The following is a 15,795-nucleotide window of genomic DNA, read 5'->3' on the forward strand; positions in this document are numbered from 1 at the left end:
GGTGATATTATAAGAAGGGTGCTGTACCTCTGTGGTAGTCGCTCAGCCACCCCCTTAAAATCTATGACACAAGTCTAATCATTAGGAGACATCAGAAAAACTCTGAGGAACATTCTACAAAATATCCAACTGCTACTCTTTTTTTTTTTAATTTTAAAAAGTGATTACAGGTTTTTCTATTACATCCTAGTTTAGGGCTTCCCTGATAGCTCAGCTGGTAAAGAACCTGCCAGCAGTGCAGGAGACTCCGGTTTGATTCCTGGGTCAGGAAGATCCGCTGGAGAAGGGATAGGCTACCCACTCCAGTATTCTTGGGCTCCCCTTATGGCTCAGCTGGTAAAGATCTGCCTGCAATGCGGGAGACATGGGTTCGAGTCCTGGGTTGGGAAGATCCCCTGGAGAAGGGAAAGGCTACCCACTTCAGTATTCTGGCCTGGAGAATTCCATGGACTGTATAATCCATGGGGTGCAAAGAGTTGGACACAACTGAATGACTTTCACTTTTGTTGATACAGAGTTCTATTATTTTTCTGTTGACCAATCATGATACAATGGTATTAAGTGAGTAATAGTTATATAATCACAATAAGTAAAAGATGTTTATCAGTTTTCACAATCAATAGCCAGACAAAAAATAAAAGATAATTACAATTGCAAGCCGTAATGGGAATATGACTAACTTAACAATACAAAATAATTACATACAATTGAGGGAGGGGGCTCAAGCAGAGTGATGTGGTAAGTGGAAGTGTATAAATGCACATGTTTTCATCTCCCCAGCCAGTCTATGTCTTTTGGTTGGTGCATTTAATCTATTTACATTTAAGGTAATAATCGATATGTATGATCCCATTACCGTTTTGTTATTTGTTTGGGGTTTATTTTCTGTAGGTCTTTTCCTTCTCTTGTGTTTCCTGCTTAGAGAAGTTACTTTAGCATTTGTTGTAAAGTTGGTTTGGTGGTGGATTCTCTTAACTTTTGCTTGTCTGGAAAGCTTTTGATTGCTCCATCAAATCTGAAGGAGAGTCTTGCTGGGTAGAGTATTCTTGGTTGAAGGTTCTCCCCTTTCATCACTTTAAATCTCGCCTTCCCTTCTGGCTTGTAGAGTTTCTGTTGAGAAATCAGCTAATAGCCTGATAGGAGTTCCCTTGTATGTTATTTGTCATTTTTTCCTTGTTGCTTTTTAAATATTTTATCTTTTTAAATTTTTGTCAGTTTGACTACCAGGTGTCTCAGTGCGTTCCTCCTTGGGTTTATCCTTCTTGGGACTCTTGGTGCTTCCTAGACTTAGTTGACTATTTCCTTTCCCATGTTTGAAAAATTTTCAGCGACTCTCTCTTCAAATATTTTCTCAGGTCCATTCTCTCTTCTCCTTCTGGGACCCTTATAATGTGAATGTTGGTACATTTAATGTTGTGCCAGAGGTCTCTTAGGCTGTTTTTATTTCTTTTCATTCTTTTTTCTACATTCTGTTCTGTGACAGCGACTTACATCATTCTGTCCTCCAGGTCATTTATCTGTTCTTCTGCCTCAGTTATTCCGCTATTGATTCCTTCTAGTGTATTATTCATCTCAGTTTGTTCTTTAGTTCTTCTAGGTCTTTGGTAAACATTTCTTGCATCTTCTCAATCTTTGCCTCCATTCTTTTCCTGAGATCCTGAATCATCTTCACTGTCATTATTCTGAATTCTTTTTCTGGAAGGTTGCCTATCTCCACTTCATTTAGTTGTTTTTCTGGGGCTGTATCTTGTTCCTTCATCTGGGACATACCTTTCTGCTTTTTCACTGTGATTAACTTTCTGTAATATGGTTGTTGTTTTAGCTGCTGTGAGATGGTGCTTCTTCTGTCTGCCCTCTGATGGATGAGGCTAAGAGGCTTGTGTAAGCTTCTTGATGGGAGGGACTGGCATGGGAAAAACTGGGTCTTGCTCTGGTGGGCAGGGCCTTGCTCAATAAAGCTTTAATCCAATTATCTGCTGATGTGTGGGTTTGCACTCCATCCCTTGCAGTTGTTTGGTCTGAGGCGACACAGGTCTGGGGTCTGGGATCACTTTTTAAAATCCAGATGCATATCAGAATTACCTTAAAATTTTTTGAAGAATAAAAATGCTCAGGTATTGCTTTTTTTCTCTGGAGCTCCAGATTCCTAATGAGCAGTCATGTTTAAAAACAACTAGACTATATGACGATCTTTTACTTTTATCTAGTTTGTTTCACTTTTTCTATTTCATATTCAGTGCTCCTATTTCATTTAGTTTATGTTCTCCAATTTCTCCATCTCTTCATTTTTTTTTTGGTATTCTTTCTCAATTTTTATCAAGTGTAGTATAAAAGCTTTTGTGTGTATATATATATATAAATACATATACATATTTTAGAAAATGTATGAATTTTTGCATAACTAAAAAAATTATATTTTGATTCTGCTTGTTTAACTTAGTATGAATAGAATGCTAGATTTCTAATTTAAAAATATATATTCAATAAGCAACAAAGGTTTACTGTATGGCATAGGGAACTATAGTCAATATCTTGTAATAACCTGTGATGGAAAATAATTTCAAAAATAATATATGTGTATTTTTTTTATATATGTGTATTTGTATAACTGAATCACCCTGCTCTGCACCTGAAACATTGTAAGTCAATTATACTTCAATAAAATATACATATTTTTTTAAATCACAAATTAAAAGCAAATGGTATACAAAATAAACAACGATGTCCTACTGTATAGCACATGGAATTATATTCAATATTTTATAATAAGCTACAAGGGAAAAGCATCTGAAAAGAATAGATATATATATATGTATAACTGAATCACTGTGCTGTACACGTGAAACTAACATTATAAACCAACTATATTAACTTTTTAAAAATAAATTACATGGCATATATACACACTCTTTAAATACATTTGATTTTTTTCAAAAATAATTTGTAAAATGAAAAAATAAAGCAAACTGGAGCTTGGGAAAAAAGCGTTGTTCTCATTCCAGATAAACAATAAAGCAGGAATCTCTGTGTTCTTTTGAAATAATCCATCTCAATGGAGAAGGTTGTCATTTTTCGCTTCTGTAGACCCACAAATTCAGAGAAGGAAATGGCAACCCATTCCAGTATTCTTGCCTGGAGAATCCCGTGGATGGAGGGGCCTGGTGAGCTGCTGTCTATGGGGTCGCACAGAGTCGGACATGACTGAATTGACTTAGCATGCATGCATGCATTGGAGAAGGAAATGGCAACCCACTCTAGTATTCTTGCCTGGAGAATCCCATGGACAGAAGAGCCTGATGGGCTGCCATCTATGGGGTCGCACAGAGTCGGGCTTAGCAGCAGCAGCAGACCCACAAATTACCAGGACACCCACACACCCGATTTCCCTCTGTTGTAACGCAGGTCCAGTGTGGTCCCTGAGCCAAGCCACAGGGTGACGGGGACCCAGCCTCTCCTCCCCTAAACCTCCTTATCACACGGCTGTGATTTCAGAACCCAAGAGGACAACAGGTCTCTAGAAACAGAAACATAGCTTGTACGTGACAGGGCCCATCTCATGTGGCAAAATTTAACAGGGGAGAGCAATTTAAAATGAGCTGTACACTCTGGATTAGAAATGATGTGCAGGTTCCAAGTCAAACTACAACCACAATCTAAACAAGAACGTGGTGTGTATACAAATACACAGATACACAGGCTGTACACCATCTCACACACGTGCACGCTGACGTCCCCAGGAGCACTCCTGCGTGCCGAGTGCTGGGCGCCCCAGGAAGCAGGGCAGTGCTGACTCTCCCTCCCCCGACAGAGAGGCCACTGGGGATGAGGGTCAGCTGTGGCCCCAGACATGTGCTCTCGCCCAGGCTTGTGACTTGCTGAGTCCCCAAGGGCTATTCTTCATTTTCTCCCTACTTTCCCGGGACCTGCCCCTAGCTAGCGCTCCCACGGTCACCCCAGCTCCCCATCTCAGGACGTGGGATTCCTGTGGACACAAAGGCCTGTATACTCACATGACATTCTCCTGAACTCATCCATTCTTCATACTTATTCATCTAAAAAGATGCTTATTTTTAATGTAAACACACAGATTTATATTGGCAGCTTCTTCACTTAAAGATATGCTGGAATTTCCACTGAAACGTTTTATTATTCAAAGTTTGCTAGGGCAGGCATATGAATGTCCCCAGGCAAAAGAGGTCTAATCTTCTCTATAAACATCGTGGAACCACTTTTTAAATACAAGAAAATCAGGTAATTTCTTCTTTAATCTTGAAACTTAAAACTAGACTTCTGGGTTTTTTTTTTAAGAAAAAATCAGGACACCAATCTGTACTTCAGATGAAATGTCTTTCCTATATAGAGAAAATAAGTGTAAAAACTTGCTGTCTCATCAAAACAAGCCATCAAGGAAGCTTCAATATGAGAAAGTTCCTCTAAATCAGGATTGTAGGCTAAAGAACCAGAAGATTAATGAAACTCTAGGACTCACAGGGAACAAAGCCGAGAACGGTACCGTTTACATCTGCACAGCATTTTATAATGTACAGACCACTTGCACACACAGTCTCGGCTGAACTCTGGAAAGTCCCTGAAAAGTGGATATTATCTCCTCTCCACAGATAGAGGGCTCAGATACACTGCTGTTGTTCAGTCACTAAGATATACCAGCAGACAGGTATAGCTTCAAAACTGAATATATCAGAGATCAAAGTGGAAACCAGGTCTTCTGACTCGCAATTATTTTAAAATAAGTTAAGAAACACAAGGATTTCCCTGATGGTCCAGTGGCTAGGACTGCGCACTCCCAATGCAGGGGTCCCAGGTTCCATCCCTGATCAGGGAACTAGATCCCACATGCTACAACTGAGAGCTCGCAGGCCACAGCTAAAAGATGTCATAACAAAGATCCTCCAAGCCAGAACGAAGACCCAGCACAGCCATATAAATACATAATATTAAAAAGGGAGGAAAAGAGGCCATGGTTTCTCATCTGTCCAGGCTGTTATATGTTTGAACAGAAATCTCTGTCAGCCCCTATCTAAAATGGCCAGTGAAGCCCCTGCCTCTTTCCCAAACAAAAACTAAGGACAGACACTCATCTCCGTGCTGCGCTAGAGCAAGGCCACCTGACGTAAGGAGAACAGCAGAGGGGAAGAAGAAGACACTCTTACTTGATTGCTGCTAAGGCGGCTAAGCTCTGCAAATCTGAGGATACTGCTAGGATGAAACTCGGGGTTTGAAAGGGGCCTCTTTGTAATAGTGGAGTCCAAAAGCCTAAGCCTGATGAGGTTCACTTTCGATTTGCCTCTGAATAATTGAGGATCAAACACAGTGCAGTAACATAGTTATGGGCTTCCCTGGTGGCTCAGTGTTAAAGAACCTGCCTGCCAGTGCAGAAGATGGGGGTTCATCCCTTGGTCAGGAAGATCCCCTGGAGAGAGGCATGGCTACTCCCTCCAGTATTCTTGCCTGGGAAATTCCATGGACAGAGGAACTTGGCAGGCTACAGTCCAAGGAGTCACAAAGAATAGGACAGGTCTTAGCAACTAAACAACAACATGGTAATAGTATCAGCAGCAGCAGCAACAGTTAGCACTGACAGTAAATCTCTACAACCGAATGCTGAGAACTTATCATTATGCCCAACCTCTGCTAAGCGCTTATGCAATTACACTAGTAATTGTAATTTTACTATATTAATTGGCATAATTTTTGTTACCACTCATGCAGACACTTTGATAGGAGCATGATACATAGTCACTGGGCTGCAAAACAATCCCACAAAGTTATATGTTTTTCTACTCTTTTATGGCTAAGGATGTTGACTTGGACACGCTAAGATTCAAGCTTCATTCTAGCTTATGTTCTTCCTGCTGAACGTGAATTCAGAAAGCAAGAGATTACTCTAGGCTAGAGAGCTAAGAAAGGCTTTATGGAGAAGTACGCTGAGCTGGATACTAGGGAATGAACAGGACTGAACAGGAAGAGGGTGACCTGCATTGGGGTGGATGGGCCACGATGATAAAGCGGAAACACAGCACATAAGGTAACTCAGAAGCCGGTGATGAAATGCCTTACAGAGCCCAAGACCATGTTCCAGATTGTATGATTCCCCGATAAAACTGAATTGAGTAAATACACTGTAAGGATCAATTCTTCTCTTTATGACATAACCATAATCTTATAAAAGAAAAGGAAAACGCTACATTTCTCAAGACTCCCAACTCCTCTATGGAGAGGGCGGGTGTGGACACCCAAGTGCCTCGACTTCGTCACCCCAAGCCCAAACCCTGTGAGCCCCACAAAGGCGGTGTTCCCCACTGGAACCCAGCCCCCACAGAGGTGGGGCAGGCAGGAGGACCAGGACAGGGCATCCCAAGTCAAAGCCTCCAAGTGCCGGTTAAAGCATCTTCCTCAAGGGTTCATGAGAGGCAGAGTCAAAACTGAGCCACTCATGAGGACAGAAGCACCAAATCCTAACAGGTTTTATTTACCCCGCATTACTCTGCACGTAGAAAGTGTACCTGATGAGAACAGCACAGAAAGCAAAATCTGTGAGCCGAAGGGAAAACAACACACATACAAACACAGTCCTCCTGGGGAAAGCTGCCAGCCTCAGGGTGCTGCGGGGGGTGGGGGTAGGGGTTAGCCACACGCCACCAGGAAGGTATGTGTCCTGGCTTCTGTGAAGGCCGGATCCCTCAGCCGATGTCATGAGGTGTCCTTTAGGCCTCTTGCCTCGTCCCCACTGCCTATGGTAGAGACAGACGGACAAGGACACTGAGGGAAATGGAAGGGCGGGCCCAGCGAGGGTTTCACTGCTTTTCCTATGGCCTCATCCTGCACACCTCCCGGAGCTCTGCTAACATGATGAAGCACTGCAGAAACCACAGACTGAAGTGTCCCTACAGCCATCTAAATCAAGTCTTCCCTCTGACCTAACCACAGAGTGAGGCAAACTGGCAACGTACGGAGATTATGACCACATGTTTCACAACAACAGTCACCATCTGTAACACAGCCTAACAGAAAATTTGGGCTGGAATAGAGTTAAGGGGAAGAAGAAACAATAAAATAACCCTCCTGGATGTATGCTGGTCCCAAAACCCGCATACAGTCGGCATCGACTCAGAACACAGGCCCTGTGCCCTTGAGCAGGCCGCTCCCCCTGAGGGGACCTTCTGGGGTTTGTAACCCACCCCCCAAGACAGCATATAAAATGTCCATATATATACATGAAAGTACCATGTGGAGGGAAGGGCCCTGAATTTCACCACCTCCTACAGTGTTCACGACTCTGCAACATAAACGACTCTAAAACAGCACCCGGTGAATTAAAGACATGAACACTTGTTCTTATTGAACTGCTGCTTCAGAGATTCATGGCGAAGGGGTTCCACCAGCAGTGGACTTGAAAGCGAGACCGAATGTGGTCAGAGCGAAAACTCCACAATCTGATGCGAGATATCAAACAGTAATCACCAGCCCAACCAAACAGTGGTCCACTGTTTTCTTCCTGGTAAACAAACATAGGAACTCTCAAAATACTAGATCTAGTAAGTAAGGTCACAGCAGATTAAAAAACAAAAAAACCCCAAAAAACCTGAGGTTCTGAAAGATGAATCGTCCTAACCTCTTAGAGTAGAACAGGGCTTGAAACCAAGGTTGTGTGTGTGTGTACCAAGTCACTTCAGTCATGTCAACTGTTTGTGACCGCATGACTGTAGCCCACCACACTCCTCTGTCCATGGGCTTCTCCAGGTAAGAATACCAAAGTGGGTTGCCGTACCTTCCTCCAGGGAACCTTCCTGACCCAGGGATCGAACTGGTGTCTTTTGAATCCTGCACTGGTTTCCTGGCTCTAAAAGCTTCTAAACTTTCAGAAGATGAAGACATTTCTATGAATTAGGCTTTCAAAACTTTCACTTACACTTGTAATTAACAAACTAATTCAACGAATCCGTCAACAGAAATGTGAATGTGTTGGTGGGAGGGGAAGAGGAATGCTGCTTAAATTACTTTCAAGTGACTTGGATTAAAACCAATATAATTAATATTTCCCCAAGGTCCCCAAATGAATCACATGCAAAGCTGGGAAGCGGGTCCAGAATGCCTGACACCCACACGGGCTCCCTCCTCCACCCAGAAAAGGATCTGGGAGGCAGTGCACAGCATAGCCTGGGGTGGGCTATCCCTCTCGCCTCATCCAGCAAGAATCTGAAAATCTGGGAAGCTCCTTCCCTGTGGAGAGGGGAGAGCTCCTCCACCAAACACTTGTCTAGTGTGGAACAGCAGTAATTCTCTAAATTTCAAGTTGCTGGGTCTCGAATCGTTGATGCTCACTGCTCTTCAGATAAACCCACCCACAGACGGGGATGACAGCTGTGCAGCAGAGTGTGTGTGTGTCTAAAGGACATTACAGCCCCATCCTGGCTGCACTCAGCAAGGCTCCTTCAACCCCTTCCCCTAAACCTATCAGAACCTCCGTGGGGGCATATGTGCTCCCTCCCCCCCAAAAAAGCCAGTATTTTAACTTCATCTTACACTTGAAAAATGAAAACAGAAGCATTACCTTCATAATATAAAAGTTTAGGATGGTGTGTGACTTAAGTTTTTCAGGAGGAGGCCAGGGTTCCTGTTTACAGCAGTGGTTTAACTACACTCCAGTGAGACCTTATGCAGACAAACTGTAGTTTTTACTGTACCTCTGGGCTCATGGGAAACAAGTAAACAAGTTCAGCTGTAGGCTGAACCCAAGAAGTAATAGGATGGGTGGGCCGTGACCCTGAGGGTCATCATGGAGACTGTGCAGCTGGGCCAACAGGAAGGCAGAGCTGAACCTGAAGTTTCCAGACAATGCCAGGGACCCTGAAAGCCATCCCAGACGACTGCCGCCCAGCACGAGCACATTCTCTCACAAAACACATCCCAGAGCTACATAGATTGCGATCAACCAGACATCAGTTTACAAGGAAAGAGAAACAAGCCACGACGAGTAACGGTCACGAGAAACAACAAGCATCAGGTTTAGACTCCAGAGAACTTCAGATATTTGAAGTCTCACATGTAGAATATAAAACAGTTTTGTGCGAAATGTTTAAAAACAAAAAAGAAATGAAAAATGAGCAAGTAAAATAAACTAGATTATAGAAAGAACCAGGTAAATTTTTTGAAATGAATATAATGGGTTAAAAAAAAACACTTCATACACTGGTTAAACAGATTATAGACATGGTTGGCAAGAGAAACAGTTGTAAAACAAAATTTAATAAATAACCCAGAGCAGCAACAAGAAAGAAGAACATGAAATTATGACAGAAAGGTTAACAGTCTGGGAAGATGAAAGACTGAATATATCCAATCGGAGTTCTAAAAGGAAAGAATTAAGAAAATAGAAGCTAGGCAGTGTTTGAATTGACCCTCTCTGAGAATTCTCCAGAAAGATATAAACTCACAGATACACAACTTATAACAAATTAACAAGGAGAATACAGGTAGTAACATTGCAGCATGCCAAAGAAAAGACGAGATCCCTAAAGCAGGTGGAGGAAGACAGGCTGATGACCTGAGAGCAGTTTCACAACAGAAGCAAAGGAAGCCAGACAGCATCAGTATCACGGAGATCAGGCTCTGGGTCAAAGCAGCTGTCACCCAATAAATCTATATCTCAAGAACAAAGGTAAAAATACATTTTCAGATATGAACAAAACTGAATTCAAGAGACTTCCGCTAAGGGGAATGGGCATGAACTACTCTGGAAGCTTCCTAACTGACTCTCCCTCTCCAGCCTTCTTGAATGCAGTATCAGGCCAACACACCTAAAAATATTCGATCTGATCACTTTCTGCTCCAAACTGCCATAGGAATTTCTAGAACCTACATGACAAGGTCCACATTTTTCAGCCCGGCATTGAAAGCATTTTTCAGTCTCACAGTCTAGTTACTCTGCGACATTCCCTTCCATTGGTGATCTGGCTCCTTGACTTACCAGCTGTGACCGGGGCCAGGTGACCAACCTGCGCAAGTGTCAGGTTCAGCACCTGCAAAGTGAGGCTTATAGGGACTGACTGCTGAGATGGACTAAGACTCCCGTGAGGTGGCGCAGTCAGCGGTGCCTGGCGCAGCCTGCTAATAACTGGCAGCTGTCCTTAGTTATCATCATGATAACTCACTGGTCCCAGAATACAACACATGCATTCCCAACACCTCTGCTTGTGGCATTTCCTCCACTTTCCTGGCCCCTAACACCTCCACTCCCCCAAATCTGCACTAAGTCAAGCAAATTACCCCAAAAGGTGCTGCTTCTTGAAATGTCCCTCTCCCAGGTCAGCCCAGAGTTAAGAGCTCTCACTTCTGTACATGTAAAACACTTACCCGAAGGGCTGCTCTGTTTGTTAACCACCTAAGCCATGTACTGCTTCTGGTCTGGGCAAGCGCTTATGTTAGATGTCCCTGTTTTGCTGATGTGAAAATGCAAGATTGTGAAATAATTATGGCTTGGCTGATTAAGCTCCAGCACCCTTGTAGAGATGCTCTAGACGAGAATCAAGGGACCAAATTTTAAAAAAAGAAAGAAAGAAAGAAAAGGCAGTTGTCTTAGGTTGTGTGGCATTATTTGTAATCCTCCAGACAGCTGCACTTCATTCTAAAAGACGTCAAAAGTTTCCCTTAGAGAAAGACATCCAAGGAGGAAGTCGTGGCAGGCAGGAAGACGTGATAAGGGAGCTTCAGCTCTCGGCTGACTTCAGGAAACATCTTTCAGAGTCAGTTTCCCAAGGAAGTCAACTTGACCTGGTATTCCTATCACCCAAGACAAAGAAAACTGGCCCCCCAGGAGCTGCCCGACTGGCACAGAGGAAGGGATCCTCTAAACACGGGCTTGTGCAGAACAGGCAGACCAAAGTGGCTACTTGGATGATTTCACTTGTTTGATCAAAAACGGAGACGCAGGTATTCGCATCAGTGCACTCTCAGTCTTCCCACCAAGCACTTGCTGAGGACACCACAGCTGGCGCCCCGACCCAGAAGCGGTGACAGCAAGTCTCTCAGATGAGTCACAAAGGATGCCTGATCAAACCGAGCCCCAGGGCTGCCCCTCCTCCTCGCTCTGCAGCTGGCATGAACTCTGGAGCCAGAAGGAGCCACAGTCACAGGCTAACGCATTAAACTGTTTTCCCATTTTAAAAGAAAATCCTTACCAACTGTCAAACTTAAAAGTCCACTATGTTATTGGAGGACCCCCCAAATGAAATTTTTTCCATTACATATAAAAAAATTCCTTATAAAATAATCAGCCAGGTAAATAAGGGAAAAGTAGAAAACAATCAGCCATAAGACCTGCCAAAGAAAAACAGAACCCCCATCAACATTTTGATTATCTTTCAGTTTTGATTATCTTTTCAGGTCCTCCAAACATCCCCTCCAAGATGTTTTGTGTTGTTGGAATCATAAGGTATATGACTGTGTCACTTAAATGACTTCACAAGCATTTCCCCATGTTTTCCTTCTTAACATCATATAACCGCATAGAGTGGGTGAGAGAAGATATTTAAAGTAAACCAAGTCGAGAAATACCATCCTCATTCTTCCACAAAAACTACTGAGGTAAAAACCAAGAATCTCCAAAAGTTTCTGGGGTCACGAGATAGATACATAAAAAATGCTTGGATGCCCTGGAAGTGTTTAAGAAATGTTAACTGACTTTTAAGTGACAAAGACAATACTTACTATAGCCATCCCTGGAAAGATACAAAAGAAATTCAATTCAGCCTCTGTTCCCAATGAATTTTTAATAACATTGAGAAGATAAAATGCATTTATACCAACAACAAAAGCGCAACATAATTCGGTGGGCAGTCATCCTGGCTTGAGGAGCCTTATTCATGTCTGCACCCCTAGCACCACGGACATATTACAGACACACACTCAATGTCTGTTGCACAGACTACAAGCTCTGCTGTTTAGAAACAGGAAGGATCACTGTGAGCTGAGTGAAGCTGGGCAAAGCAGACAACACACACATGGCAGGGCTTGATGTGGGCAATATTCTGCAGAAAGAAAGCTGAGTCACAGAAGCCTTGGGATACTCTGAAAATGAAAGATGGTATGAGAAAAAGAATGGACTTCCTCCTAGTTCAGTCTGTAAAGAATCTGCCTGCAATGCAGGAGACCCGGCTTCAATTCGGGGGTTGGGAAGATCCCCTAAAGAAGGAAATGGCAATCCACTCCAGTATTCTTGCCTGGAGAATCCCATGGACAGGGAAGCCTGGCAGGCTACAGTCCATGGGGTCGCAAGAGTTGGACATGACTTAGCGACTAAAACTGCTACCAATCTATTAACAAGTTTTATGCTTCTACATAACTAGCTTTGAAATCTCGGCTGTTCATATTAACTACTCATAGGAACATAATACATAACACACGGTTGTTGTTTTGTCCCTAAATTGTGTCCAACCCTTTTGCGACCCCATGGATTGTAGCCTGCTGGAGTCCTCTGTCCATGGGATTTCCCAGGCAAGAATACTGGAGTGGGTTGTCATTTCCTTCTCCAGGGGATCTTCCAGACCCAGGGATTCTTCACCCCCTGAGCCACCAGGGAAACCCTGCAACACATAGTAAATACTCCTTAAAGACAAACACCAACACAAAGTACAACAGCATTCCTAGACATCAGAAACAAAGGTCAATTCTCAGAAGGCTTTCTGTGTGTCAGGACGTGTTAGAAAGATGCAGTAAATTAAGGCTTTAGAACTCCATATAGAGAACCACAGTGGATACTGTCCTTGCTAAACTGGGTGTAAAAGAATGTGCTTACCAAAACTTTCTTTCAGGAATGCTTTAGAATCCACTGAAGCTATCTGTATATATTATGAGGATCCAGAAGGTAGACACAAGAGATGTGAAATCTGCACTCGGCCCTAACAGCATCACATTCACCACCTGATTACAAACACGTCTTGAGAAGGGTCCAACTTCACGACGAGGGTATCATTCAGCAGACTCCATACCTCCTGACTTCATCCACACACAAACTTCTCTTTGTTTTACCACACTTGTGCTTGTGAAAAAATGCAAAGAATTTGTGGGGAAGGAATTTGCTAATATTACATCTCTAACAGCTGCTGGCTCGATTGTACTAAATCCACAGCCTCTACAGTCACATTATATGGCCATCTCAAAAAGTGGGTGTTAAGACACACCAGGTTTCTTTCAAAAGAAATGATTTAAGCCTACCCTGTGAGGCTGCTTAAGAGAAAGTTTCCCAGAGCTTGGGGTGGCATGTGTGATCTGTCTGTCTAGATGTAACGCTGCAATTACTTATGATTAAGTACCTCTAATAGCTTCCCACTCAGTTTCCCCAGACTGAAGCGCTCAGAACAAATGCCTTCAACAGGCCCTCTGGGAATGAACAGCTGGTCTGAAGCAGTGCATGCTTCAGGGCAGGTGGTCCTTGTTTTTCTGAACACACACATGCACACACATGTCTGATAACAATTATACCAGATATAATTAATTCAAGAGACTGAACACAACATGAAAGAAGAGGTCATTTTAAAATGTTTCAGAAGTCCAAACAAATGCAAATGGAAAATTTAGAACTTATTTCAAAAATTTCCTGAAATCATGATTTTCAGATTTTGCTAAACTTTAACAAATTGTCTTAGCCCAGGAATACAAACTGTAACTCTCTTACCTCTAATGAAGCATCTCTCTAAGACATTAGAAGATTTGGAAACCCAATGGCAATTACCACATAATCATTCAAAAAAGACGTGTGGCATAACATTTGCAAAGAGGAATTGCACCTGTCACCAACTCAACAAAAGAATACTTTATCTGCAAACCACACAGCATTGAACATTTAAAAATTTGGTTAAAATGATCCATAACAAGAACTCCACTGTCAAATGGAACAATTTAAGTAACAACAACAACAACAACAAAGGATTAACACAAATGGTTGACGATTTCCAAACTGACACGCGAGGGATGTCACCCTGAGCAGGTTACTAAATCTCTCTGTACTCAAAATGATACGAACAACCTCTTAAGAGTTGTTATCAACGTTAAATGAATACATATTAAATTTTTACAACAGAGGTTGGCAAAGGGTAACTAACAAAGAATGTATTATATCAGGAACCAGATTTTTTTAATGAGATCACTCAAAAATAACAGCAATTAAGAAGAGTAATCATAAAAATAAAAGAGATGCAGCTGTGATGCCCTGTGAACGAATAATTTTCAAGGTATTACCGTATAGTTACAGCATAAACAAAATAATAGAAAAGAGCTCCCTATTAAAATGACAGCCACATCCCTTCAGAGCATATTAATACATCCTACCACTTCTACTCTTTGTCATTCATCCTACTATGCAAAATCTGATTAGTCCTCTTATGCTCCACAGGTCAATTCCAATCTTTAACATCAAGGAAATCACAAATGTGCATTTCCAGGAAACCAAAATAAGAAGTTAGTAAAAATAAGTTTACTGGGATTTCCCTCGTGGTCCAATGGTTAAGGGTCCTTACTCCCAATGCAGAGGGTACAGGTTCCATCCCTGGTCTAGGGACTAAGATTCCCCCATGAGGCATGGCTAGGCCAGAAAAAAATTTTTTTGTTTAATTAAAATTAAAAAAAAAACGAAGCTGATGTGAAGGCCTTAGCATCCACTAGTTTTACTAACAAACCAACTTGAAACTCATTCCTGAACTAAACTGCCAAATGTTTCTGCAGTCAAAACTGCAAACTTTGATGTGAACAGATCTTTTCAACAATGGCGAGTTGTTCCAGTCTGTGAATAGGACAGTGTCCGTGTGACCAACAAAGCGGGGAGGGGACATTCCTGACACCCTTGTCCCCTGGCTAGCCTTTGATCATTCATCTCTCCCAAACACACGTTTATGGAACCCGCTTTCAGGCGCAGTATGGGACACGTATTCCCTGAACTCAGCCCTCACCACAGAGTCCTGCTCCCCGGCTTCTGCCGGGACCCTCACTGTTCTTGCCACCCCTGAGGACCACTCCCCTCACTGAGCCTTCAACACAGGAGCCTTTGTTTTCCTAGTGCGCCCACCTCACCCCCAGCAGTCACTTGGGGCCTTGATGTGTACACTCTGAAAACACCATGGGATGAAGATGGCAAGTAAGCAGACAAGAAAGTGACCCGGAGAACTGGGAAGTCCTGCGGATGTCCCAGGCAAGCCGGCGCGGCGCCCGGGACCGGGTCTGAGTGTCCCCTGCTCCTCAGTATGCTTTCCGGACACTGCGTTGAGGACTACGTGGGACCGCGGCCTCGAGCGCCCAGCGCACGCCCACGGCCCCCAGCGTGTGGTCCCGCCGTTCCGCTGCCCAGGGCCTCCAGCCGGGGCGGGGTCGGGGGACAGACCAACGCCCGGCTCGGGCGGCCCCCGCGCCACTCCTGGGCGGGCTGCAGGGCTCGGGGCCGGCGGGACAAAGGGGGCCGGGGACCAGTCGGCTTTGTTCGCAGAGGGACCGAGCTCGGGGCCACGGGACCCGGCCCGGACCCCGCACCCCGGGACGCCCTACACCCAAACCTCCAGATCAGATCTGGACTCCCGACTCCGGGGCCCCCGGCCCCCGGGACTCCCCTACACTCCAGACCTCCACACCTCCCGACCGCTTCCCCGACCTGTCGCGTCTATCCCAACCCCAGACCCGCAGCCCCAGCCCGGGACCCGCATCCCTGGGACCCGGAATCTCCAGGACCGCTCCCCGCTCAGCCCGAACGCCGGGATCCCCGCATCCCTGACCCCGGACCTGAGCCGGACC

At 43.9% G+C, this 15,795-nt stretch overlaps 1 protein-coding gene across 1 annotated transcript in view; it reads right to left on the bottom strand.

Moving 5' to 3' along the window:
• Positions 1-15,795, bottom strand: part of JAM3 (junctional adhesion molecule 3) — a 31,004-nt gene that overhangs the window by 14,923 nt on the left and 286 nt on the right. The window contains exons 2-4 of the mRNA XM_010844721.1: positions 15,619-15,783; positions 15,085-15,548; positions 7,361-7,410 (exon numbers count right to left, since the gene is read on the bottom strand). Of these exons, the coding sequence (XP_010843023.1) occupies positions 7,361-7,410; positions 15,085-15,548; positions 15,619-15,783 (679 nt within the window). The remainder of the gene's footprint in view (positions 1-7,360; positions 7,411-15,084; positions 15,549-15,618; positions 15,784-15,795) is intronic.

The sequence above is a fragment of the Bison bison genome, unplaced genomic scaffold, assembly GCF_000754665.1.
Source record: "Bison bison bison isolate TAMUID 2011002044 unplaced genomic scaffold, Bison_UMD1.0 scf7180017864205, whole genome shotgun sequence".
NCBI lineage: Eukaryota > Metazoa > Chordata > Mammalia > Artiodactyla > Bovidae > Bison > Bison bison.